The 25800-nt window shown below is 38.7% G+C and overlaps 3 protein-coding genes across 3 annotated transcripts; 1 reads left to right on the top strand and 2 right to left on the bottom strand.

Moving 5' to 3' along the window:
- Positions 1-11090: 11090 nt before the first annotated feature.
- LOC115227740 (casein kinase I-like) lies at positions 11091-12032 on the bottom strand. Its single transcript, XM_029798482.1, has one exon. The coding sequence runs from the start codon at positions 12030-12032 to the stop codon at positions 11091-11093; it is 942 nt and encodes a 313-aa protein (XP_029654342.1).
- A 2559-nt stretch (positions 12033-14591) lies between these two features.
- LOC115227739 (transcription elongation factor A protein 2-like) lies at positions 14592-15029 on the top strand. The gene has a single exon (XM_029798481.1). It carries the CDS (start codon positions 14592-14594, stop codon positions 15027-15029), a length of 438 nt encoding a protein of 145 aa, XP_029654341.1.
- A 5878-nt stretch (positions 15030-20907) lies between these two features.
- On the bottom strand, positions 20908-21887 carry LOC115227738 (helicase SKI2W-like). The gene is given in 2 exon segments (XM_029798480.2): positions 20908-21426; positions 21723-21887. Coding segments are annotated over 2 exon segments (684 nt in total).
- Positions 21888-25800: the final 3913 nt, after the last annotated feature.

Raw genomic sequence — 25800 nt, 5'->3', positions numbered from 1 at the left:
TCGACAAATAAAAGGGTCATCGAATATATCCACTTATAATGTCAACCCACCGTTTGGCGTCCTCCGGGGTGGCAGCCATGAATATATATGTCCTGTGCTGTGCCTTCAACTACTCCCCTCCTCATTATAAACAAACCTCGAAGGAGAGATCACCAGAATTCCCCGAATTGATGGACACAACCGAGGACAGGTCAATGCATCCTTTGGCCGAACTGGCACTTTCATCCACAAAGTACAACATCTAGTACTTTCAATACCCTCAACCACCCACATGATGATTGGCCGAGTCATACGAAAAAAAGCGTCTTTGCCAACGGTTAGCAAACCCCTTTTTGTTCAAATACGACGAGAATGCAATCGACACCCGTCTGTCTGTCTTTTCGTCATACAGAATTTCAATTTGATATGCCAATGGGAATACCTGGCACTTCCTGGGAGTGAATGGCCGAGTTCATTGTGCTTCCATCATTCCCGGGCAGTTCTATCGATGTCCGCTTAGATGTCCCACACGCCGACGACAGCAAATTAACACATTTAAAGTGCACAGAACAGTGACATTTGGCACATCGAAGAACTTTTAATAGACAACAATAAACAAACCATTTTGATTCATTGAAAAATGATGGCAGTAGGCACAACGAATGGGAGTCAGTGAGGAAAATGGCATAAAGTTATGAGACACGTTTTTTGAAATCAATCCACTGATTGATTCTCCTCCCGTGTCTCCCCCAAGAAAACACGTGCATAGAAATTGGTGATAGGCAAGACTGATCGAAGTGACCTCTCCCTTCTCGACCACTTTGAGTGTATCCAACCCAATTGTGCACTTTTTGAGCGATTCACTCAGAGAAGTGTTTCCCTCCTCAAAAATCTACAAATCTAATTTCCATACTGACCTTATGATAGACTGCACATGTGTTCTGAAGCATGTCATAGTGAGAGGAATTCCACAGTGAAATGGGCTCATCGCTCTCTCCGGGAGAATACGACTCGAGCAAAGTCACACTCATCTCGTTGTGGGAGTCCGATCTGATCACAAACTCGTAGATGGGGAGGGAGGAGAATATCATTTCAGTGTAGTACTCCCACACACTCAGGTTGTAGATCTCACAAAACGGGTGCAATATCTCCACAGAAGCAGGCGAGTAGTGCAAATTACTAAAGACAAGGCTGTGCTCGTTCACAGAATTGATGAACTCCCAAATGTCCGCCCCACGTACTTTGTCGTTGGTGTTTATAAAATTCCCGAATCTGTTGGAAACGTGGTGATATGCCACAAATTGGAGGAACACGTCGTTGTACTGGAAAGACAGAGGGTACTGCTCCAAAACCTATAATGAACCAACCAATCATCGACCTGATGGACACAATCGAGGAAGACCAGGAAAATCGGGGAGAGGGCAGCCTCCAAGTCAGTGTTCTGGTAATTTATGATCCGTGGGAATCGATGTGCAATGGACATCCAATCCTTCTCCACCAATGTTTGGAATCCTTCGAAAGTCCTGTAATGAGGATCCATCAAAATCTGTGCCAGAGAGGACACCTGACTAGTAAAGTCGGCTCCACTATTTTCAAGAGACAGGATGACTGTAGACTGACAATTGTCCATCAAATAGACCACCGAGTTGGCAGTGCTGATGACCAACTTAATCTGGACGTAGACCACCAGAACATACCAAAGTGAGCCATCCAATCTCTTCTACTTTGGTCATCAACAAAGAGTGGTCTTTCATGTCCACAGGAGTGCATAGTTTTAGTAGTTTTGTCAATTTTTGTTTCTGAATGCCACGTGAAATTACTTCAACTGGAATTAGATAGCAATTGGATTCGGACAGGAGTTTAAGTGACTGAGAATTAGTTGCAAATGTTACTTTTTGCCCACCTTTAGGTATTAAGATGTACACTGAGCACATTGACGGCTTGAAAATATTCTTGGGCTGCCTCAGGCCAGAGAAAAGACTTGACCTCCCTATCAGTGACACCCCACGTGCTACCAGAGTCGGACTTGGCACCATCGAATAGAGTAGAATTCCCAATATCAGACTTGTCTGCCAATGTACAGTCCAGAATTGAGGCGAGATACTTACTGGAGGCAGAACTCCGTGGGTCAGAGTTAGCATCCATGTCTACTGTGACCTCAAAAAACATACTTTTGGTGGACACCACCAGAGAACGTATTAAATATTGGGAACTCACCATCAAAATCTTTTCGGATATTTGAAACTCCAGGTCACAATGGGGAATCTAAATGACTGACAACTCACGGGAAACTGTCCGTTGACGTGGGACTTGCCAAGCAATTGGACGATTGGAAGGACGTTGGAAGGAGCAATGACGTGGAAGGGGTATCTACAGTGACGGACACAACCTTACGCCTTTGAGAGACAATTCTTCCAATTGCATAAAACTATTTCCATGTGTGGTCGGCGAGTGTTGGTTTGCGGTGAGAATCCCAATCGAAAATATTCCTTCCCAAGACGCGTCTCCTCCAAAATAACTTGACTTCCATCGAAGGAGATAACACTCAACAAGTCATCTGACATTATCAGAGTGAATACTTTCGGGGATTTCTTTTGCTGAGTCCGACAGTCCAACTTTCAACATATTCTTGCTCTTTCTATAAATACTGCCCACACCGATTGATTGTCGTCTAAAATGAGCATCGAGGTGTACAAAGTTGAGATTCTTGGTGGAATGAGTGATCCCAGACTTTTTTCAAGTTGAGGATTGTCGGCAGAGAGGAAGGGGAATGGTGTCATGCCGTTGTTGTGGTACAACAGAGAGTTCATATTTTTCTTTATTCCGTCGATTTGTTCCGGAGTGACTTGAAACCCGAAATAAATCTTCAAAGTCTACAAATCAGAATTCCCGTTCGACCTGGAAATTGCTGGCCCTTATTCGCCAGCCCTCCGTGTTAATGCTGTTCGACTGTTTCCGTGAGACCTTCTTCTCCGAGTAGATCGACCCGAGGGGGATACTCTTGACAGTACACAGTCGTGACACTAAAATAACACGTGGAAATCACCAGCTGGGTCACTTGGAAACCCCTTGAAGACCAATCGATAGTTAGTAAGAACCAGATATCCCTCCAATCGACTACTTTGGAGTGAATATTGAAGGAAATGGAAGACGTTGAGTGGACCAGCCACAACACTCTCACCTTCCAGCAGACTTATATCCTCATAATCATGCTGAGGACTAAAATCACCACCTCAACCTTATTTCCATGTTCAAGTCTCTTGTAATCCTCAGAGAGTTGTTCATAACTCTCCATGTAAATTTGGATTCGGGCTAATGTGAGGGTTGGGAGACTTACAAGGAAGGGATGAGACGATCTGAGTGGAGTACACTGCTGGAATGTAGTACAAATTGCCAATAAACTCGACAAAGGCAACCACACACTTCTTAATACGTGAATACTCATTCCATCGATTGTTGGCAGCAATGGCCACATCAACGGCATTACTTGACAGTCAAACGGGGAACACAACCTGCCCAGGTCACTCAGAATTTCCTTCATTTTTTCTTGACTTAATTTCCCTGGAGAAAACTTTGTGAAGGGCACGAGGAGGGTCACCATCAGGTTCACGAAATCCTTCAGTTGGGAGAGGATCATCGCCTCTTCTTGGGAGCCCATCGTCTCGTGATGGTCGCTCAACAAGGAGTGGTTCCTCAGCTAAGAATGAGGCGACCAGTCACCATATAATCAGCAATGTCCATCGCCCCATCTCCCAATGACTGTGCCATGTTCAAATCAGTCAAATAAGCAGTGTGCAATTCACAAATATTCTTCTCAACGTGAGTGTAGAACAGTTCAATCCAAAAGTCCAAGTTGTACCAGATTGTGCTATATTCCTGCAGACAAACCACCAAGTCCTGAGACGACCCAAACTCGGCGATGGTCTAAATCCACAATCCCAGACAAACTCTGTAAATACGTCGAGAGATGAGCAGCAGTTCTCCTGCAATGTCATAGTCGTTTTGTGACGCACAGTACTGTGATGAGTGAAGGAGACTACCTTGAGGACAAACTTGAATATGGAGGCCAATGCAGTAAACTGGTCGTTGGTGACGGATATCATTCCGTCAGTCACTCTTGTCTTTATTTCTTCACACAGAAAAAATCGTGTCGCTTTGAGGTAAACTATTTTCAGGACTGCAGGAATCGTCTTTTGCGCTTCAAACATGTTCCCGTCAAAAATGGCCTGAAGACAGCTTTTGGTCACTTGAATTCGACGTTTGCTAATCCCAATGGACACATCAAACGAATGGAGAGACACTCGACTGTGCTCAACTCGCCCCAACTCACATTCAGCTGACACCACAATTTTCTCTTTTACGAAACTGGCAGCAATTTCCTGAGATTTCTTTATTTCTGTGTTCACAGCATCAGCATCGAGCAGTTTTTTGCTGACAATAAACTTTCCTGGAATGTGGTAGCTCGAGTCTTTAGTAACTGTGGTTTGCGGAGTCTCGTGACTGCCAGTCTTGGACTCCTACAAATAAATGACTAAGATCACATTTAAAAGAAGTTTCCGGGCAATTCCCATGCACGTTTTGGGCATGTCTGCACTCAGCATTCCGTTGAAAGAAGGCCCGAGTTTGAGAAACGCCTGTAAATGAGCAATCAACTCAACATCGTCGAAAATGTCGGTTATTCTGAACGGAATTCCCCGGGAAACCAGGAATTTGTCGAAAATGGGGGAATCAAGGAAAACACTGATGAACTCATTGTCGACGTATCCCCGCATCAGTTTGAACTTGTACTGCACTGTAAGGCACAACAGAATGCCTTCTGAAGGGAGACCACAATGAAGGGGATCATCCTCACAATACATAAGAACTCCCTGTAGGCAAAAAGTATCTCAGCGTGGATTCGGATGAAGACTGACCTCAACTCCTTGTCCTGGACATGTGACAGAAAGGAGACCTCACACCACGTAGAACGAGTGAAGACGTCCTGGAATGCGTTGTCGGACATGAACAAGTCAGGTTTAGAAATCTGAGTTAGACTGCCTACATACCCTCAGGAGTCCGTCTAGAGCACGTGAGTAGAATGGTTCTGGGTAGAAATCGATAGGTTGTGTCGGAGGAATGCGAATGTGGCAGGCATCGATGTCACAAATAATGACTTCTTCCTACAACTGAGAAAACAAGACCAACCGCGTCAGTGATGAAATGAGAGAACGAGCGATGCACTCCCAGCAGGAAGGGAGAAGGGGCTTGGACGACCTCCACCGCCTGGACAGGGAGAATCGGAATAAAAACATATCTGAGTGTCATTTTGGTCACAAACATGTATGAAAATGGGTAGAGGAGTGCATTGAGGGCCAAGGAACAGTGTAAAAGCATCGAATAACTGCTGGAAATAAGAACTACTTTCCTGTCGGTGAGCAAAGCACAGACCAGACTGAGCATATTACTCACGCCTATACTGAATGCACAACAAAACCGATTTGTCGGAACAGAATGGAGACATAAGAGCCGGACAGGGGGACGAGAGGAGACCGGGAGGAAGTTATGGTGATGTGGTCTCCAAATGGGAGGGCCAGTGAAAACGGGTCTTGTCCTAATCATTTATTGCCCATAAAATTAACCCGGAATCGGAACATTGGCATTTCCGAGTAATTTCCCCACAATTTTTTCGAGGGCATTGGAGGGGTAAACATCACTGGAATAAACATGAAATATGTGGGTCAGGCATTTCTAAGAGTCGGGTGACAATTCTACTCGAAATGTCTCCACATGAGGATGTTGGGAGAGCAGAACGAAGGCTTTGGGGAAGAAAAGTCCCTCTGAGGACTCTTCTGTTATAACCAACGAAGCACAGAAGCTGTGAGCCCCGTTCTGATTGGTCAGCATTGCCACATAAAAAGTGGGTGGCTGAGGATCTCTGGACTGCTGCCACCCGCCAGGAAGACAGAACTGGAAATGTTGGTGATAAAAGACTTGTTCAATGTTATCCACAAAGGCAATGTCCTTCCAGTCGTCCACAGGGAAACGTTGAACGATCCTTCCATTTCCGAACTCAGAGCCTAGAGGATTGGGATGAAAGGGGACTTGAATGGTCTTCTAGTTCTACCACAATGAAGTAGTCGATTAGGCGAGGACAAGAGGAGAAGAGACAAGACATTACAGAATACGGAAACAATAAATATTTGTGTTAAATAAGAATTATAATTTAATTAGATCTATTGTTTAAATAATACTTAATTTATATTAAAAAATCTTAATTATTTTATTATTAAATTCCTTTATTTCACATTATTTTGACAATATGGGAGACACGGTAAAGTCACATTCCCAGGGATATAGCCAATCTCTGAAAGAGACACCCCTAAGGTAAAGACCCTGCTATGGAAATATATTCGAGCCTCTCTCAGATTTAAATGCTGCCTAGAAGGACTGTCGTTGACCAGGCTTAGGTAACCCTGGTCTCCACGTCGAACTAATTATATCCTTTATTCCCTTTAACAATAAGTAAGAAATTTATTAAAAAAACATAAAATAATTTACTAAAATATTAATTAGTAAATTAATTATTAGCTTCTCTCCTCTCAAACACAAGCCTGTGTTTCTGTTTCATAAAAGCCTTAACAACATTGCCAGAATAGCCCAAATCCCCATCTATCCCACTAAAATATCTGTGCCTACATTTGATGTGATAATTAGTCTCCGACTCGTCCAGTTCCCGCTTAGACTTGGCACACATTGTGTCCTTGTCGGGTCCCCAGAAGAATTTGCACTCGTTGTATCGACTTCTCATGATCTGGCATATAGTTCTGTCCACCAACCAGACTAGTCATTTGCCCAGAGGTACCTGTCTCGAATAAACTGCTTGTTGGCTTCAAACACACAGGCGTAGTCGTCCATGAGACATTCGTCAATTTCCTTTACTCTTTTTATTTTTTGATGGTAGTAGTGGTAGGGTTCACCGTTATTGGCCAGGACTACGTTTTCTGAGTCTATGGGGTGTTTAGTTGCAAACGTCTGATCCAGAAAATTGAGTTTAGTAGGCTTTCTTTTATCCCTTCTGCAAATTGATATAGGGAAGAACGATGTTCCACCATGCTTAACTTTTATTTATTTTTAATTAAATTTTCAAATATTATTAAATCTATTATTTTTTGTTATAGAGACAAAAAAGTGGAGTAATATTTTATCCAGATAATTTTTATTTAAACTTTTTCCTTTTGCTTCCGGTCCGCCTTCTTCTGCCACACTAATGGGCCGGGATACATAGTTAGTGAACTCGATGTCTTGTGGTAACTACCCTCTCTGTTCAGTGGCTCATTTATTGCCCCAACATTCATCGCAATACTTGTGGCGGCCGTAGCTAAAAGTTTGTGTTTAATGTTTTTTAAATGACGATTGTCTGGACTTTGTCACAAGTCTAATCTTTGACTTTTTGTAAAGATGTCCAATTTTGTTCTGAATTGATAACAAAATGAAACTATTTTTTGAATAAAGCGAACTCATTGTAACAATTATCAGGCTCATAAATCTCCAAAATGTCCAAAAATATGCTTGATCCTATTGTCAGAATTCTCTTCGATTAATTCAGAATTTATTTTTTGAACAAAACAATTTTTATCTCATTTCGACGTTTTTTTGAATCAATGGATTTTGGTGATCCAATTTTTCTTATTTTGGCTTTTTAAGTTTTGTTTAAAACATTTTCAGCTTCGGTTTAAGAAAAATATTTTTGGGGAACTATCTAAAAGTTGAAGATAAAGTGACTAATCATGCTAGAATTTGGAATCAAACAATTGAGTCTTTGTAGAGACAGCTCTGCTTATTTTAGAAAGGAAAAGTGGAAAAGTTGAGGATTTGAAAAACATGCTGAAAAAAAGTTGAGGAAATGATATTTTATGTAAATTTAAAGACATTTCCATACATTGAACGAATTCTGCTAATTTTTAGGAAAATCAATTTTGTGACATCGTGACGCTTTGTTTCATTTAATGACAATTTTTGAAGAAATTCTTTGTTTCAAATAGAGATACCAATATTGATTTTTGAAGCTCAATAAAGACCTAGGCTACTTGGTCCTGTATTTTTGATATACTTTTAAATGAAAAATCTAGTCTAGTAAAAGTGTTTCTCGATATTTCTAGAAATGAAAATTTTAAAATAAGCATATGTTTAGAATAATTGTGCAAATACAGGATTATTAGATATGCCACGGAAAAGCATAGATAAGGAATTCACTCAAAAAATTTCAAATTCCCTGACGGAAATTCATTTATTCAAAAAAACAACTGCTTACTTGGATTTTTTTGTATAGAAGAGGAAGAATTAAAGCAAACAATGGTTGAGGTTATATAAGTTTACCTATGTTTAAAAAGCACATAATTCTAATCAGTTTGGGCGAGATAGAATAATTTGTCAGCTGTCAGAAAAAAAATTTATGGTCTTACTCGAAATGAGATTGAAAATTAATTAAAAACTGTTTTTGTTGGGTAAATAATTGAAATAAGACGATTAGTCAAAAAGATTGATGGGCTCTCGACCATAACAGAGGAGACTGGACTAGGATGGTTCAGAAGGTTGTCGCTTGTCAAGCGTGTGGGATGATAACTTTGTTTATAATTATACGGAATGTGTTTTAATAATACAGTAAAACCTCTGGTGCTCGCCACCTCTGTTACTCGCCACATATTTTCCAAAAAATTAAAAATTTCTAGTAAATTTTGATAAATATTCTATTTCTCGCCATTTTCTGAATCTCGCCATTAATTTTTAAAAATACAAAAGTTTCACGATGGACCGTATAGCTTACATTTTTCTTCTGTTTTGAAGAAAAAAATATCTCAAAGGGCTGTAAACGATTTTAGACTTGGAAAAGAGAAAATAATGTCTACTGATCCTATTTTCTCCAATTAGAAGAGATTATCTAACTTAACTTATTCTGTTATTGACACCGAACTATTAGCTTGGATGGGATACATTGAGCTTAGAAGGGGGTTTCTGGACGATAATTCAATTTTGTTGAAAGCAAAGAACATTGCTAATATTTATGGAATTAAAGAGTTTAAAGCCAGCAATGGATGACTAAGCAAGTTCAAGATACGGAACAACTTAAAATTGAGGACTTTACGTGGAGAATCAGGATCTACTGCAGTTGATCAGAAACAAGAAATTGATGCATTTACTTCTTTGATCTCTGCAAAGATTCAACAATATAATGCTGAAAACATTTATAACGCTGATGAAACTGGGATTTTTTTACAAATCTATCTCTTCAAAAAGTGTTTGTCAGAAGGTTCGATATGGACATAAAATCCTTAAAGAACGGTTTAATTTTTATTTATTTTTTAGATTTTCTTAGTTGCTATGGTCAAATATGACTGGGACAGACAAAAAAATTCCACTTATGATTGGAAAGTTCTAGAAACCTCGGTGCTTTAAAAATTTTAAAGTCGAAAATTTTGTCTATTACTGTCATTCACCAAAAGCATGGATGACAAGTGAAATTTTTAACAAATGGCTTTTAAAATGGGATAGGCATCTAAAAAACGAAAAATTCTTTTAGTTGTGGATCGATGCCCATCCCATAAAATTTACGCTGATTTACAGTCAATTGAAGTTCTTTACCTACCTTCGAAGACTACAATTCTACAACCAATGGATCAAGGAATCATTAGATCCTTCAAAGGACATTTTAATAAACTTAAATTTGAGTTTATGTTAGAAAAAATTGAAAATGGAGAAAATCCACTGGAAGCTCGTACAAAATTAACCTTAAAAGACGGTCTTCTTTTTAAATATTTTGCCTGGAAAAAAGCAACGACCAAAACAAGTACAAATTTTTTCGGACATTCAAAATGGATCGAATGTGAAAATCAACTCGAAAGACCAACTGTTGAAATTGATAATTATGATCAAATGGTAAATATCTTGAAAATATTGGACCCGGTGGATAAAGATGATTTTATTAATCATGAATAGATGAAATTGAAGATTACCTTAATATTGCTGGAGATTCTTTCCCATAAAAATATGAAGATACTCATAATGATGAATCTCATGTGAATTTAGAAGAGGCTTTGAAAATGTTGAAAAGAATAGTCATTCTTTTATCAAAATGAAAATTTTGATATAAATTCGTAGGAACTAATCGACACCGTTATTAGAAATATTGCTGAATAAAAAAACTATTAAAGATTTTTTTAGTTAATTTTTTCCTTTTAATTTCTTTCGATTCTCTTTGTTTCTTTGCTCAAATATGACTTGGAAGGCTCACTTATGAAAAGAAAGTATCGAAAACCGAGATGTTTTCAAAATTTCAAATTCAAAAAATTTATTGATTATTTCCGTTGCTCGCCAAATTCTATTGTTCGCCATTTTTTCTTCGGTCCCGAAAATGGCGAGCACCAGAAGTTTTACTGTATTCAACTATTGATACAGAAATGGCATGGATGGAATGTATCGAACATTGTAACGCATTCATGGACGACAATTCTATTCTTTTCAAAGCAAAAAGTCTTTGATCTACATTGAATTACTAATTTCAAAGCTAGCTAATGCTGGCTTTCTAAATTCAAGAAGCGGAACAATATGAAGTTAATAACTTTTCACGGAGAGTCTTAAATGACTAATCTAAACTTTAAAAGAAATCAATTCTTTTATTTAGAGGATGAGGACTTTTATTACTTGCAAAATTCTAAATCTTGGCAAGATTTGGTCGGTCCCCAAAATGGCGAGATTAAGAAGCTGGGCTGTATATTCAACTCTGATTCTCTTTTTGTCTTTAATTTGTGTGTAAAAAGGTTAAAATGTCCAGTAAGACACTGACAAGTGGACGGAATAATTCGATTAACATTTCAATTATTTTAATAGTACTGTCATTCTTTGTCTATTTCGTACATTTATTCTCGTGTATCATAAGCCCATCTAAACATATCAAATACGTAATCCACTTATAATTGTACGCACTAACTTAAAACAATTCATCTCTCAACATAAAAATAAGCCAATAACAAACCCATTAAAGTTCGACAAACAACAATCAATCAACAAATAGTCTCCAAATCGTAAAAATAAGAACAAGTTGGAATTAAAGAAAGTAGATTATATAAAAATAATGATCAGTGAATGTGTGGCTGGGGACCAGGAAAACACTTTTTGACGGTAGTCCATTGATAACTAAAATCGTGATAGAACCCCATCCTCCTCAACAAGTTCTGAAAGAGTTGTCTCAAATAATTATAATCCGGCCTCTTCTCAAACAGCAACGACCGACAATAATTCAAGTACAGGGCAAATTCGTCAGGAAATCCGTGGCAGAGCGACTCAATGGAAGTCGACCTCTTTTTTTCTGAGATCCTCTCATACTTTTCCTTCTTAGTCGGTGCCTGCAATCCCTGCCAAGGAAGGTTTCCGCGAATCATATACATGAGGACATACCCCATGGACTCCAAATCATCTCTCCTGCTCTGTTCTATCCCCATATGGGCATTAATGCTAGCATAGCGGGCAGTCCCCGTCAAACTCTTGTCATCTCTGTAAGGAATGTGGATCCCACTGGTCGCACTTTTGTATTTCTTGGCCAGTCCAAAGTCAATCAAATAAAGTCTGTCCGAATACCGTCCAGGACCCATCAAGAAATTGTCGGGCTTAATGTCTCGGTGAATAAAACATCGGGAATGGACATATTCAAGTCGTTCCAGCATTTGGTCGGCCAACATGAGCACAGTCTTGAGATTGAATCGGCGATGACAAAAATTGAACAATTCCTCAATCGACGGGCCAAGAAGGTCGATAACCAAAATATTGTGACAGTTCTCTTCCACGTAGTCCCAAAAGAAGGGGATTCCTGGATCTCCTTGGAGAAAACGGTAGATTTTGCTCTCAAAATGGAGCTGAGGGTGTCTCGACTGTGAGCTTTCCACTTTTACTGCTACTTGATGTCCAGTCATTGAATCATGGGCCGAATAGATCTTTCCAAATGAGCCACTGCCGATTTTTTTTATTAGTCTGTATCGATTAGCCACAACATAGTCAGATTTTAAATTGTCATTATCATTCATAGGAACGGTCTAAAATGATTAATAAATTGTTTAAGTTGTTTAAATATTTAGATTATATTAGAAAATTAACACCACAACAAACAATGCGAAATTTATATACCAATGTCAAGTATTAAATTTTACATTTATTTCCTTTAAAAAATAATTATTAATATTACTTAAAAAACTTCTCATAGTTTATTAATAATTATTCAAACATTATTAAAGAAATCCCAAAAAAGACACTCACTTGCTCTATAAAAGAGTTGTAGTAAAGATAAACAGCAAAGCAAAATCATAGTAACAAAAAATAATGTAAACATTTCCGTGCAATGCAAGGAATGCGTTATTATCGTCTAAATGCTATTAGTTCTTAAATTCCGATAAATCGTGTCTAATTTCCAAATAATTAGCTAAGTTTGTAATATTTTAAGAGCTTAGTAGAATTATCTTTAAACTACTCTTCACATTCATGCAAGCACCTCACAATTCAAGGACTTTTAATAAAAGTAAAGAGTCTTTCTTTCTACTTTTTTGGAGTAAAGTTCTTGATCAAAGCGTTTTTTTGATTGTCAAATCGTTGACCTGAGATTTGGATCACCTCCAGCAAACTCATAAAATAAAAACAAAGTCTCCTCACATAATGGCCAACAAAATTCTGTTGCAACAAATAAAATATATTTTATTTATTTGTGCAAAAGTCCGAAAACAAAATTAGATGCTAGTTAGGTAAGTAGCTAAGAAAATAGTCGAGAGCCTAAGGGTCAGCTCAACGTATTAAATGCCAATGGAAAAGCCAGTTCGTCTCCCTCCGGTTGTTTGTTTACGAGATTTTTCTACAAATGTCGGCGAGGAGTTGAGTCTTAGCCTTGCCGACAATTCCAGATGTTTCAAAGGTGAGAAGGGCAAACTCAAAAGCGTTTGAAATACGCAGATACTTCTTCCTCTTTGAATCTTCAGACAGTTCTCTTCCACGTAGTCCCAATAGAATGGGATTCCTGGATCTCCTTAGAACCCTTTAATGGAGATATGTAAGAAAGTATTCTAGAAAAAAAAGAGAGGTCACAACGATTTGGATTAAAGGATTGAATTTGATAGTTCAAAAAAACTAAGCAAATTTTGGTTTAATAAGATTTTATTTTTTAGATATGCATTATTTCATTGCATTCTCGAAATAATGGTCTGATTTATCTGCATTGATGCCCATTTAAAGGGGCAGTTGTCCGTTTTTGATGACCTACGTACACTAAGTGACCAAACTCGTCTTTGGCAGAAAACACAACTTGTTGACACGATCATATAAGAAAGATATCAAAAACATATTTTTTAAGAAATGTGTTAGCCCGATAATTTGAATAGAAAATCAAGTTCCCCTCTTTCCCAATACTTGACCAAAGTTGCGTATAAACTCTGAACAAGCTGATCATCTGATATATTAAGGTCATGGCTGTCGAAATGAGTAAATAGTATACCAGGTTACATTGAGGAATTCTACTGCCTGATAGTTATTGCCGAAAATTGTTTTTAATCTTTATAACAAGGATGTTCTGAATAAAACGAGTGTTCTGAACACTCATTGGGAGTTTTCATCATAACGGAAAACGCTGCCTCTCTCGTGCGCGAATTTCTTTTATTGTTAATAAATATCCTAAGAATTTTTCATTTTTATTGGATGGAAAATTGTTCTGCAAATTATGTAATCCTTACACAACAGCTAATAATAAATTGTTTATTAATAAGAACAGACATTCCAAAAAGCATATTCTGAGAATGCCAAATAAGATAAAAATTTCCTATCTGAAATGTTAAATGCTATTTAATGTGCTTTAATAAATAAATTTCTGTTTCTTAGGGCAACTTCCATTGAATCTCTCTGACTCACAACTCTCTCTATGGGATTTATGGACAGATCATGCCATTGTTAATAAGGGTTGGGTTAACTAACTCTATAATCTGGCAGAAACGTTCTGATTTAAAAATATGCACAATAAATAGGTCTCTTTTCATATTTGATTAAATTATCAATTTCCCTGTACGAGTACAGTCTAGATCTCCACTGTCAGAGAAATGAGGTTGTTTTTGTTTCTGAAAGTGACATGGCCCTTTTCGAATTTACAAATAAATGAAACAGATAGTACAATTTATTTATTTTTGATTTTAGTTTTAAAAAGTAATTAAAGTTTGATTTATTTTTTATTATTACAAAAATTAAAATTTTATTATATTTTAATTAATTAAAATTCATAGTTACTGCACGATCGTTTGTGTGTTCTTTCGTCTCTACTCTAAATAGCATTATAATAAGCGAATATTAATATAATTTAAGTTAAAAAAATCTAATAATTAATTGTAGTAAATATAAATGTCTTCTGAACTCTCATTAATAACAAAAACTCATAAAATTAAAAACGAACTACAAAAGCAATTAGAGGAGAACATCGCGGTTTATTCCCAAAATTGATATAAGCTAGGAAGAGGACGCAGTTTTAAGTAATCTGGAACAATTGAGAGCGATGCCCATCACCTACGAGATATTATTGGTACCCATTTCATTTACATTTTTAGAAAACAAAAATTGGAATGACAGTTAACAAAATTCGCAAGGAAACATCAAACAAGTCAATTTCCCTTCTCGCAAAGACTTTAATACTGTTTTGGAAGAAGAATGCTTCCGTCCCTCCTAACAAGCCCCAAGTCGAACAGGGGGCAATCCACCTGGTCGACACAATCCGTGAAAAGAGTCGATCAATGTTTTTGGACGCCGTGGAGGGGAGTCCTCAGGGAGGAAACTTTGAGGAAATTTGTCGACAAATTGAGGAACAAATATTTCTGACTTCCAAAACGGAGGCCGAGTACAGGAAAGGAGTTCGAACTCGAGTCATCAATTTGAGAGACCGTCGGAATCCGGAATTGCGGGGGGCTGTGTTGACAGGGGTGATATCCCCTCGTGAGTTCGCCACAATGTCTGCAGAGGTAGATTTTGGAGGCATTGGCAGGACATGGCTAACGGAGAGTTGAAGGAACTCCGAGAGAAGTTGAGAAGGGATGCTATTGATGCATCTCAGTTAGCACAGACGATGGGGTCACAATCGACGTTGATAAAGTGTGGGAAGTGCAAGGGAAATGATGTTCAGTTCACCGAATTGCAGATTTTGAGGTCGGACGAGCCGATGACTGTTCTCTGTTTTTGCAATTTATGTGGTGCTCGGTGGCAGGTGTGTGGTTATATTTATTCTAGTTTACTTAATTACTCTTCAATCTGACTGATTTCCATGTGATGTATTCTAACATTTAATTACAATTTGTTTTACAATTTTTCTATAGTTTATTCATTTTTAAAACTGTGTGGTTTAATGCTAACATCTCAGTACAGTTAGGGTTTTAGATGCTGAGGAATTCTTTAGGAATTTTCGATATCTAATTAAGAAATCGCGACTTCTGTTTGAAGTATTTAAAAAAGCATTTTAAAGAATTTAATTAACAATCGTGCAGTAGCGGAGGAGCCCAAGGACCTAATTGCCCACACCGTGGGTGAGTCCGGTACACGTCTGCTCAAATCAATTACTTGCCTGATAAATCAACTGCTCCAAGGGTATCTGTCGTCACATTCTCTTCTCAGCCAATCTCACCGCTTTTGGCAAAAAGTGCAGAGGGAGCCGCCCAATTTCGGTCGGCTTTGTCTTCCGCCAAGATCGCATGCAGGAAAATAATCCCCACTATCGCTGCAAAGCTCAGCCCAGTCCAACTCGGGGTCGGTTCGCACATTCTCAGATGCGTGCATGGAATCCCCATGTCCAAACATATTGATCAAGCTTGACATCAGAAATGCATTCAACAGTATTCGACGGGACCGAGTTTTGGAGGCCTCCTCTGAGTATTCTTTCATTATTTGACATAACTTTCCAATCATACGGACAACCATCCTTCCTTATCTTCGAATCCGACAATATCTCGTCTGCTTCGGGAGTTTAACAGAGAGACTCTCTGGGGCCACTCCTTTTCTGTCTTGGAATCTCTGAGGTGACCAAGCTTATATCTTCCCTACTAAATCTTTGCTATTTCGATGACGCCACATAATAAAAATTATTCCGGCTCTGGAAAAAGTCGGCCTTAGTTTAAATTTCTCTAAATGTGGAGTCTCTAACTTAGGGTTGCGAACAACTATCTTCGAAGACGCTGTTTGCCTATTCCGTGACCTTATCCTGGAGTGCAATCTACTCCAATTGACAAACTTTCTATCCTGGGAGCCCCTGTGGCTGACGATTCTATTGATGTGGCCCTACGCAAAAAGGAATTCTTTCTCGAGGTAGTTTTTGAACGTATCAGTCAGTTGAACTCACACACAGCATTATTCTTTCTACGAAGTTGCTTTTCAATCCAAAAGCTCTCTTATTTGCTACGCTCTTCTCCGTGTTTTGCTTTTCCAGAGAGACTTTCCGCCATTGACCATCTTATCCGTACTTGTACTCAAAACATATGCAATTCGGACGATAGGGGTTGGAGACAGGCAACCCTCTCGTTATCTTTTGGGGTCTCGGCATTCGCTCATGTTCCGACTTATCGTTCCCTGCTTTTCTCTCGTCCCTCTCCTCGAGCCACACACTTGTCATGGAAATTCTACGCTCCTTTTCTGAATGTTCTGCGGACACAAATGTGGCTCATTTCAGCGAAGTCTGGAGGGAACAAGGTCTTGACTTTCCGGAAGATCGAATGTCTCAACAAACATGGGATCGAATAGGATGCAAGCAAACTTTCAATCTGCGCCTTGAGTCGTCCAACCAACACTGCCGCGCCTGCCTTCTTTCGGCAGCATCTCTGGCTAGTGTACCTTGGCTTTGTGCATTCCCGAACGCCCCTTCTGGCACTCTCCTCGGTGATGAATTAGTAAGGATCGGAATCTCTCTGCACCTCAAGCTAAGGCAATGTGTCCCGCACGTGTGTCGTTGTGGCTGGACTGTTAACCCTTTCGGTCTGCATCCTTTATCGTGCAAGAGGAGTGCTGGACGTTTTCCGAGGCACTCTGCTGACATCATACGGAGGGCCCTCGACTCGGCGGGATTCCCTTCGGTTCTCGACCCACCGGGTCTTGACCGCGATGACGGGAAATGTCCTGACGGGATGACTCTTCTCTTTTGAGGGCGGAAAAAATCTCATATAAGACGCTACCTGCTGGGATACATTCTCTGCTTCACACCTAACTTTGTGTGCTCGGGAGGCTAAATCTGCTGCTAAAAAGGCTGAAGATTTAAGCCGATAGCGATGGAGACGTCGGGTGCTCTTGGTCCAAAGACGGAAAAATTCCTCCGCAAGCTTAGGGCCACAATCTCCATGCCACTTACGATCTTCGGGAGGTGGACTGTTTTTCCAGCGGTTCTCGATTGCCGTTATTCAGAGGAACAGTTTGGTGATCCGTCAGGCCGCTGGTCTTCGCATCGATTAATCTATTAATACTTTTTACTAGCATAAACAATGGATGATAAAGAATCCATGGAATTATTACTTATTAAAACTATCAAGATTGCCACTGAGTAGCAATTTCTTTAGAAGTTAATGGTTTTCACATCCATAGAGATCAAGAAAACTATTATAAACATATGTTACACAAAATATTATTAATGTCTTAATCCCATAGTAGAGAGATAGTATTAACACAGCCTCGTTAACGTGGAGATGGGCAGCAGTCATCGAGCATTCTGTAAACTTTTCTGGACGCTCTAATAAATTCTTTAAATAGTAGTCAAGAACAGATACATTTGCTTAAGTATTGGTTAGCTAATAAATGAAAAAAAACAAAATGTGGAATCCTGAGCAGATTTTGAAGAGTGAAAGTCGTAGTTCTTTATCGAAAAAGACGTCGGTTAAACTATTCGTCTACACTTTGACAATCTCCTCAATCAATACATTGTAACTTGTTTTCTATAATGACTATATATTAAATTTAATAATAAATAAGAATTATAATTAGTTCTCGTGGAGTCGAGAGTATGTCATTTCTAGGATCATCTCCTTATGCGAAACCCACTCCTCCACTAAGGGGCAGTTTTCCCTTGGATCGTGACGGTACTATAAATATTTTTATTACAGGTGAATGCACTGAATGTATGCGAGAATATATGAACTGCTTAGCTTCCCACGGGAACACCAATTCACTCTGTCGTAAACTAATGAAGGAATACTTCCAATGTAGAATTGATAAGTTTGGAATATCTGAATATAGCCCAGAGATTTAATGGACGCCGAGAATTGGGACAAGTTGGGAATACATGAAAACAAATAACATAATCCTTCCAATTAAACTAATTTTGTTGTGTATATATTAGTGAAAATGTCTAAAAATAAGTTTTTGTATCAAAAAGTAACACAGATATATCACAAACAGTCTTAGTCTTATTTACGATAAAATAAGTACAAAAAAGTGATTTTTAAAATGATAAAAGAAGGCATAATTAGAAAAGAAATATGTTAATCAACATACAAGGAGCCTGAAAAAACAATATCCCGATTGATGACTCTGGATGCCTCAAGCACACGTTCAGACAATGAAAAATCGCCGACAGATCTGCAAGCACTATGAAAATCCAGAAGAGTTTCGTGAATTCTCAGAATACACCTGACGATTGTTCCCTCGTCCTCCTCTGTCATTGTCGTTACTTGGACAAATGACTACAATAGAACAGCTCCACTAACCACTCCCAGTGCCCAATTGTATACCACCTCCGATAATCCATCGTTAAGTCGAGGTATAATATACTCGAAAGAGTCAATAACTCCATGCGTGTTCTGCAACTTGTCCATTTGGCTAGCAATAGTCAACATCCTCCGATGAGCCTACAACTGAGCAAAGTAGTCCACACCTTTTCAAAACTACAAGAAAAGCTTCGGCCCCCCCTTCGTGTGGCCCTGCCCTCGTATAACAACAAAGACATGACCGACACCAATTCGGGACTTTGCAAATCTGCAAAAACTCCCTGGACTGCCAACTCGGTCAAGTACAATTCCATATGATTTAAAAAACGCGCAAAATTCCCTTTCAATTCCACAACTCCATCCTGATTTATATAGTGGAGTTCTTTAAGGACCTACCAATATTCCCCCACAATACCGCCAATCGAGAGTAATATTCAGTGTCTAACGCCTCTTCCTGTTGTTGGTACTTACCACGCAAGGACGACAAATTGCTCTCGTTCGTAACAAACTTACACATTTTTTTATACTACAACATTAAACATGACAAACTCACATGTGTCACGAAATGAGGACAGTTAGTGCACAAATACTGTCCCAACTCGCCCACAATTCGACGAATATTCTGCAGTTCTTTGGTAAGGCTGACATCCTTTGGCACTTTACTCAAGAATGGAATGTCAAAGTTGTGTTCCGACACGTAATCGTATAACCTTTCTGTAATTTCGACCGCTTCCGCACAATTGGACCCCCTGGACACTCAAACAACATCCATACCTCGTTCGGAGGTTTTTGCAAGCAGTATGTGCATTAAGACTGATCACATGGTCACCCAACCAACACACACTCTCAGTGTTGACGTTGTTGAAAATACCAATCGGCGGTGTCTTAAAATATTCCACAAACCCTCGATAGAGTAGATGGCCCTTTCCATTGGGTGCCGGGAATACAAGACAGGATATGAAATAGGTGAATTTCCTGTAGAAGACTGGCGACAATATTACTCCCAGACAATTCTTGTTCCTGTTTCGGACAATCACGATTCTGCCAGGAATAAACACCGAACTTATGTTCAGTGACATGTTCTGATATAAACACGGAAAATACGAACCAAAAAATCACTCAACTTCTTCGTCAGGGCAGAAAATGACTCGATAAATAAACGAATGTCGCCAGAACATTCCTGACAATTGACAGCTTCTCTCCGATTATTCCCTTCCAACGACTTGATCTCCGACCCCAATTTGACCAAACAACTTCGGACTGCAAAATCAGAAAAACTAAGACGAATGACGTCAGAAACGTCAATATTGCGAGTTTTCAAGAGGTTGAGAAGAGTGCCATACGTCAGTCTACACAATCACACCAAGTCCCTGCCTGAATCGGGAACGGAGAGGACAGATTGAGCCAGCAATGAGTGATTTCATTTCCTGTTCGTCGGGGACATAACTAGACGGACTGATTATGACATTGCCCATTGTATCCATTCCCCTCCTTCCTGCTCGTCCAGCCATTTGCAGATATTCTCCCGGGGTGAGCATCCTCATCCCCTTTCCCTCGAATTTCATTAAGTTTTCGAAAAAGACAGTCTTGGCAGGCATATTCACTCCCATCGAGAAAGTCTCCGTCGCGAACAGAACCTTGACAAGTCCCTTCTCAAACAGCATTTCCACACACTCCTTCATGATAGGGAGTATACCACTGTGGTGCATTCCTATACCACATTTGAGAATAGTCCTCATGAAAAAAATCTGTCATCAGTCATGTGCCTAACCTGAGGAAGATTGCGGTCACATTCAGGCAATCGTTGGAGAGCCTTCGATAAGAAAATGTCAATGTTATGAGCCTCCCCATCAGACACGAGGCAAACGTGGTGGATCAGAGACATGGCAATGTTCTTTATTTTCTTTTTTGAAAAGCAGAAGACGACCATGGGGGTATCACGTGCCTCTGATACCATTTTTGTTATCCCCACCCAATCTTTTGTCTGGTTAATAGAACTCTTTAGCGAGTTAACAGAATCTCGATATCTGCCAATAATGCCACTCCTCACCTTTCCTGATCAAATTTAGTCTCTGCCGAATTAATCGGTACCAGCCTCTTTAATTTAGAGGCATTGGGGAGGAAAATGTGATGTCGGAGAGGCACTGGTCTCTGAGAGGTCTCCACTACAAACACCTTCCGTCTTTTTATCGAACTAAAAGTAGAAATCCTACCCCAACCCGACCCACTCGGCAAAGTCCATTGCGTTAGGAACCGAGGCAGAGAGAAGGACCACAACCACATAGTTAGGAAGGAGAATGAGGACTTCCTCCCACACAACTCCCCGTTGTGAATCATTGATGTAATGAACTTCGTCAAAAATAACATATTCGAGGTTATTGACCATCCTGTCCCCATTGAAGAGCATCGAACGGAGGATTTCAGTGGTCATTACAACACAACTGGCACCCCTATTCACCTGTACGTCCCCCGTTATTATCCCCACGTCAGTAAATGTCTGCTTAAACTGCCTGAACTTTTGATTACTCAACGCTTTTATAGGCGAAGTATAAACAACCCTACAATATGACAACACCTTCTACCTAGTCATGTGCTTTAGTGCCAAAGCAATCGCATATTCGGCCACCACTGTCTTCCCCGCGGATGTGTGGGCTGACACGAGCACACTCTGTCTCTCCTCCAGTGAGCAAATGGCAAACTTCTGGAAGGCGTCCAACTCGAATGGCCACTATCGATGAGTATTTAGTCTACAATGTATGCCATTCGGCCACGCAGACGTTCAAAGTCACGGCATTCTCGGTCAATATCCACCATCACTGCATACTCGTATTTCCCCCCCACTTCGCCATTCCGTTCTTCCAACATGCTCTCGTCTCCCACGACATCCTGTGGTTATGACTAGCCAACCAACCGGGACCTCCACAGAATCCTCCACACGTGACAAATCCTTCATGAATTTATCAAATTCCTCTCTCAGTCCATCAATGTGGGCTTGGATGTTCTCATTCTGCCACAATAACTCACAAATAACACATTTTGGTCAGAATGTGGGGTTTCCAAGTCATCTGCGACAGTCCCCACAATTTCCCGGATATTTTCTTTAGTCAAATCCATTTCCAGAGCCTTGGACAAGTCGAGAGAAATATCTGAGTGGGTCTTGAGGCATTCCAAGTCCTCAAATCCTTCCATTCTAGCCGTAGTGAGATCTTAGTTTTAAAAAAGGTGTAAATACCGTCTATTTTGAATTTAAAGTCAACGTCCTCACTCTCGTCGAAATGAGCTCTCCGAATTCTCTGAGAACGGAGGTGTTTGGCGGTTGCCTTTCCTTCACGTGAGCAACCCGCCCGACAATCAATATGAGATGTCCGTCGACGGTCGATAACAGTCTGAAATAGTGGGTTTGAGCTACCAGGGAATAAGGTAGCTGAGGGAGGATTGGAGACCGGAAGTCTATGGAGACTTCATAGGGATTGGCCATTGGATCCATTTTGATGACGTCGTCTGTGTGTAGGTTGTATGGTACGGAGATTATGGAGGGGTTGTTTCTCATTATTTCTGACATGTTGGTGTAACGATTCTCGACTTCTTGAAATATATCAGTTCGGGATTTATAAGCTTTAATTGTTTCCTGAATATTCATCAAGATTTATATTACAGATATCCATTTTTCAGTGTCAAAACTGTTGGAGTCAGATTCCATTTGCATACCACACGTACTTACCGTTAAAAATTATTTAATACATTTTATTATAAAATATCTTTTAAGAATTTTTATTTGTTTAAAATAAATTATTAAATTTAATGTAAATAATTTTTAAAATCTCTGCCTTTAAATGGACCAATCTCCTTTTTCAGGAGGTGCAGTCCAGCCCCTCTGGCTGACTAAGTTTCAGTAAAAGACAGCCCGTAGAGACTGATTCACTGCTACACTTGACAGTCATACTCTATCTTTCAAAAGCAAGAATAACTGATCGGTGAGGGTCGGGAAGCACTTTTTAGGTAGTGATTCCTTTGGAAGTTTGAAGAACTTATTTACATTAATCTGGGTAGCACCTAAACCAATACATAGTCGACACATACCTTTTTATGATCTCTAGATGTGTACCACCCAATTTTAATAGGATGGGTGCCTTTCTTTTGAAATAACCCCACAAAATATCATCATAGTAAGAATTCACTCATTTAAATCGAAGGCGTCACTCACTTCACATCCAAGCTGTCCTGAAAACAAGTACAATCTTTTTTTGGTTTTTTTTGTTTTCTCTTGTTCAATCAGACAACACGTGTTTTTTTCAATCTTATTTTTTCAATCAAACTTCACATGCTTTCATCGATCTCATTTGTTCAATCAGGCAGCACGTGCTTCTTTTTGATCTCATTTATTCAATCAAACAACACGTGCTTTCATTGATCTCATTTGTTTAATCAGAGCAATGTAATATTGACAACAAGTGCTCTTAGTGAGTTTCCGTAGGGTTCTTTCGGAATAATCCCACAAAATATCGTCATCATAGTAAGAATTCACTCATTTAAATCGACGACGTTACTCACTTCACATCAAGATGTCCTGAAGACAAGTACAATCTTTCCTTTTTGTTTGACAACACGTACTTTTTTCGTTCTTATTTGCTCAATCAGAGCAAAGTAATATTTTGTAATGAAGGTTTCGTGCAGAAATAAGTTTTGCAGAACATTGACGCCTTACACAATTTGGGAATGATTTATGAATGAGAATTCTCAAAAACACCAAAAAAAACACTCAATGAGTTAGTTATAGTCAAGGATTTGTTAGGATTCGTTAACTAATGCATGTTCTTTTGCTTTTGGCAATTTCTACATGTCCCGAAGTGGTTTTCGGACATTATATCATTCAGTTTCACAAAAAGTTCGACAAAATAGCCATTACCATATAATAATGTCAGATTAAAAACTTTTTGCTTCTATTTATCATAGATTAGTATTAAAAATGATGTATTAAACATAATAGGATTATTTCTTTCAACTCATATTAGTTAGAACATTTTATTACCTAACAAATACCCTAAAGTCGTCAATTATTCTATTTATTTTTAAAAATACGCATTTTTTGGATGTGGACTATTCAATTTTGGTCTCCCAATTCGAACCAGCATCAGCAAAACGAAAAAAAATGCTTAATTAGTACGTCACTCGTTCATTTCAACATTCAACAAATTAAAGCAAGAATTTTAGATTGACGTCACTCTAATGATTTGTACTTTAAGCAGATTACTCTAATGTCTTGGAAAATACAAAAATTGACAGATTCACATAAGTAATATTAAAAATAATATATTCTATATTAGTGAGATACAACGCACAAAATCAGTGCTCTACTTATATTTCCCTGCCCTTTCCGACTCTTCCCCCGCACTTGGAAAACTCGAGTTGAGGAAATCATCCTCGTTTATTCCGTAAAAATTAAACTGGTCAATATCCATATTCTGTCTAAACGAGTCCTTTCGAATTAAATTTAATTTTTACATTCGAAAAAGTCGAAACTCGATTTCCTTCAGAACGATAGTAATAATCCCCCGACTCACGAAACTGTCAATTTAGTCTTATTTTGTTAACCAGAGGAGAATTTGAGTACTCTTCGTATGGTTCGTTCAGCAGTCGATGTGCCTGAAATGTATTTGAGGGTGGCTCGTATATCCCAGAGTCGTGAATCTAGTCTGTTTTAGTCACAATTGTACTGGTCTGTAATATCCAAAATTGTCCTCGGGGGTCCCAGATTTGTCTTCAAACGCAGATTTCCTTGGAAGGTAGTTAGGGATTCTTAAATTAGAGAAATGATTAGTCACTTTGAGTTCCAGTTATTGGAGTAATATTGGTTAAAGCCCTGAATACATTGATTGTCCTCCTGACCAGGTTTTGGAGAGGACCAAGCCTTTCCATATGACATTTCAGGGAGGAAAGGCTCGGAATGAGTCCTGAATAGAGCCAATGCTGATACCTTTCGGTCGAATAGAAATCACAGTGTGGAGGCTTCCTTCTGCCGGGAACACTGTTTTGGGAAACCTGTGGATTATTGAGATTATAAAACGTCGAATCCATGTTGAACGTCTGGATAAGTAGAAAAAGAACTTGCAGCCTGTGAACCGAACAGGTCAAATGAGTTGATTGTTGGCAGAGGAGTCTGAGACGAGTCCTTCTAAAGAGGGCGTGTTATAGTTCGCACTAAAGGTCAATCGATTTGTGGAATATTGAAATATAATCAATCAATTGATTATCCAATTGCCAAATAAGCATAAATTAGTAGGGATAAGGAAAGAGGGGGTGAACATGCACATAAAACTGATTAAATAGAGCGCCTTATATTTTCTTCCGGTAAAAACCGTGTGAAAAAAATACCATATACAAATCTGTGTGGAGATCGCGCATTACTGCATCAAACTCAGCAATTTCTTGCCTTTGCTTATGAGTATGCATAGCAATCTTTTCGCTGAATTTACGAGGGTTTTCGATGGGATAGTTTGACCTCATTCAATGTTCATAATAAAAAGTAGAAAAATAATTTGATTTACAGTTTAAGAGCTTAAATAAATCGTTTATTTATAAGGTTAACCTCACTAAATTATTAAAATTTACATATAAATAATATAATATAAAAAGTAATTTCACGAAATTATTTTTATAAAAATTATCAAAATTTAATATTTATTATCTCAAACCGTAGTAAGTATTATCAGAATTACTAAAAGCACAACTTTTAAACAAAAAATTTTTAATTGATTAATTTTATGCAATAAAATAGATTTCGTCGATTCAGAATTTGATGAATATTCTTTAGGGAAAGGGAAATTTGTTTACCTTCCTAAATAACACAATGAATAATCATTGCAATATTTTGTAGTCAAAAATCCAAGACTAACATGCAATACCGATTAATCCATAAAAACATAAATAAACAAAACACGGAAAATTTGAAAAACATTAAAGTAGTCTACTTCGACCATCAATGTTAACAAAACGTAATTCCCCACTTATTAAAAACTTTAAAAAAGTATTTGACAAAGTTAATTGACAATTTTTTGTTTATTTCTGTTTTCTGCAGCTTCTATACTACTTTTCTTAAGATCAA

Source organism: Octopus sinensis, unplaced genomic scaffold (assembly GCF_006345805.1).
Source record: "Octopus sinensis unplaced genomic scaffold, ASM634580v1 Contig07101, whole genome shotgun sequence".
NCBI classification, from domain to species: Eukaryota; Metazoa; Mollusca; class Cephalopoda; order Octopoda; family Octopodidae; genus Octopus; species Octopus sinensis.
This window is presented reverse-complemented; position numbering and strand designations above follow the sequence as displayed.

Coding starts and splice junctions, on each gene's coding strand:
- LOC115227740 (XM_029798482.1), bottom strand. CDS start 12,032: ATGAATGATAATGACAATTTAAAATCTGACTATGTTGTGGCTAATCGA.
- LOC115227739 (XM_029798481.1), top strand. CDS start 14,592: ATGACAGTTAACAAAATTCGCAAGGAAACATCAAACAAGTCAATTTCC.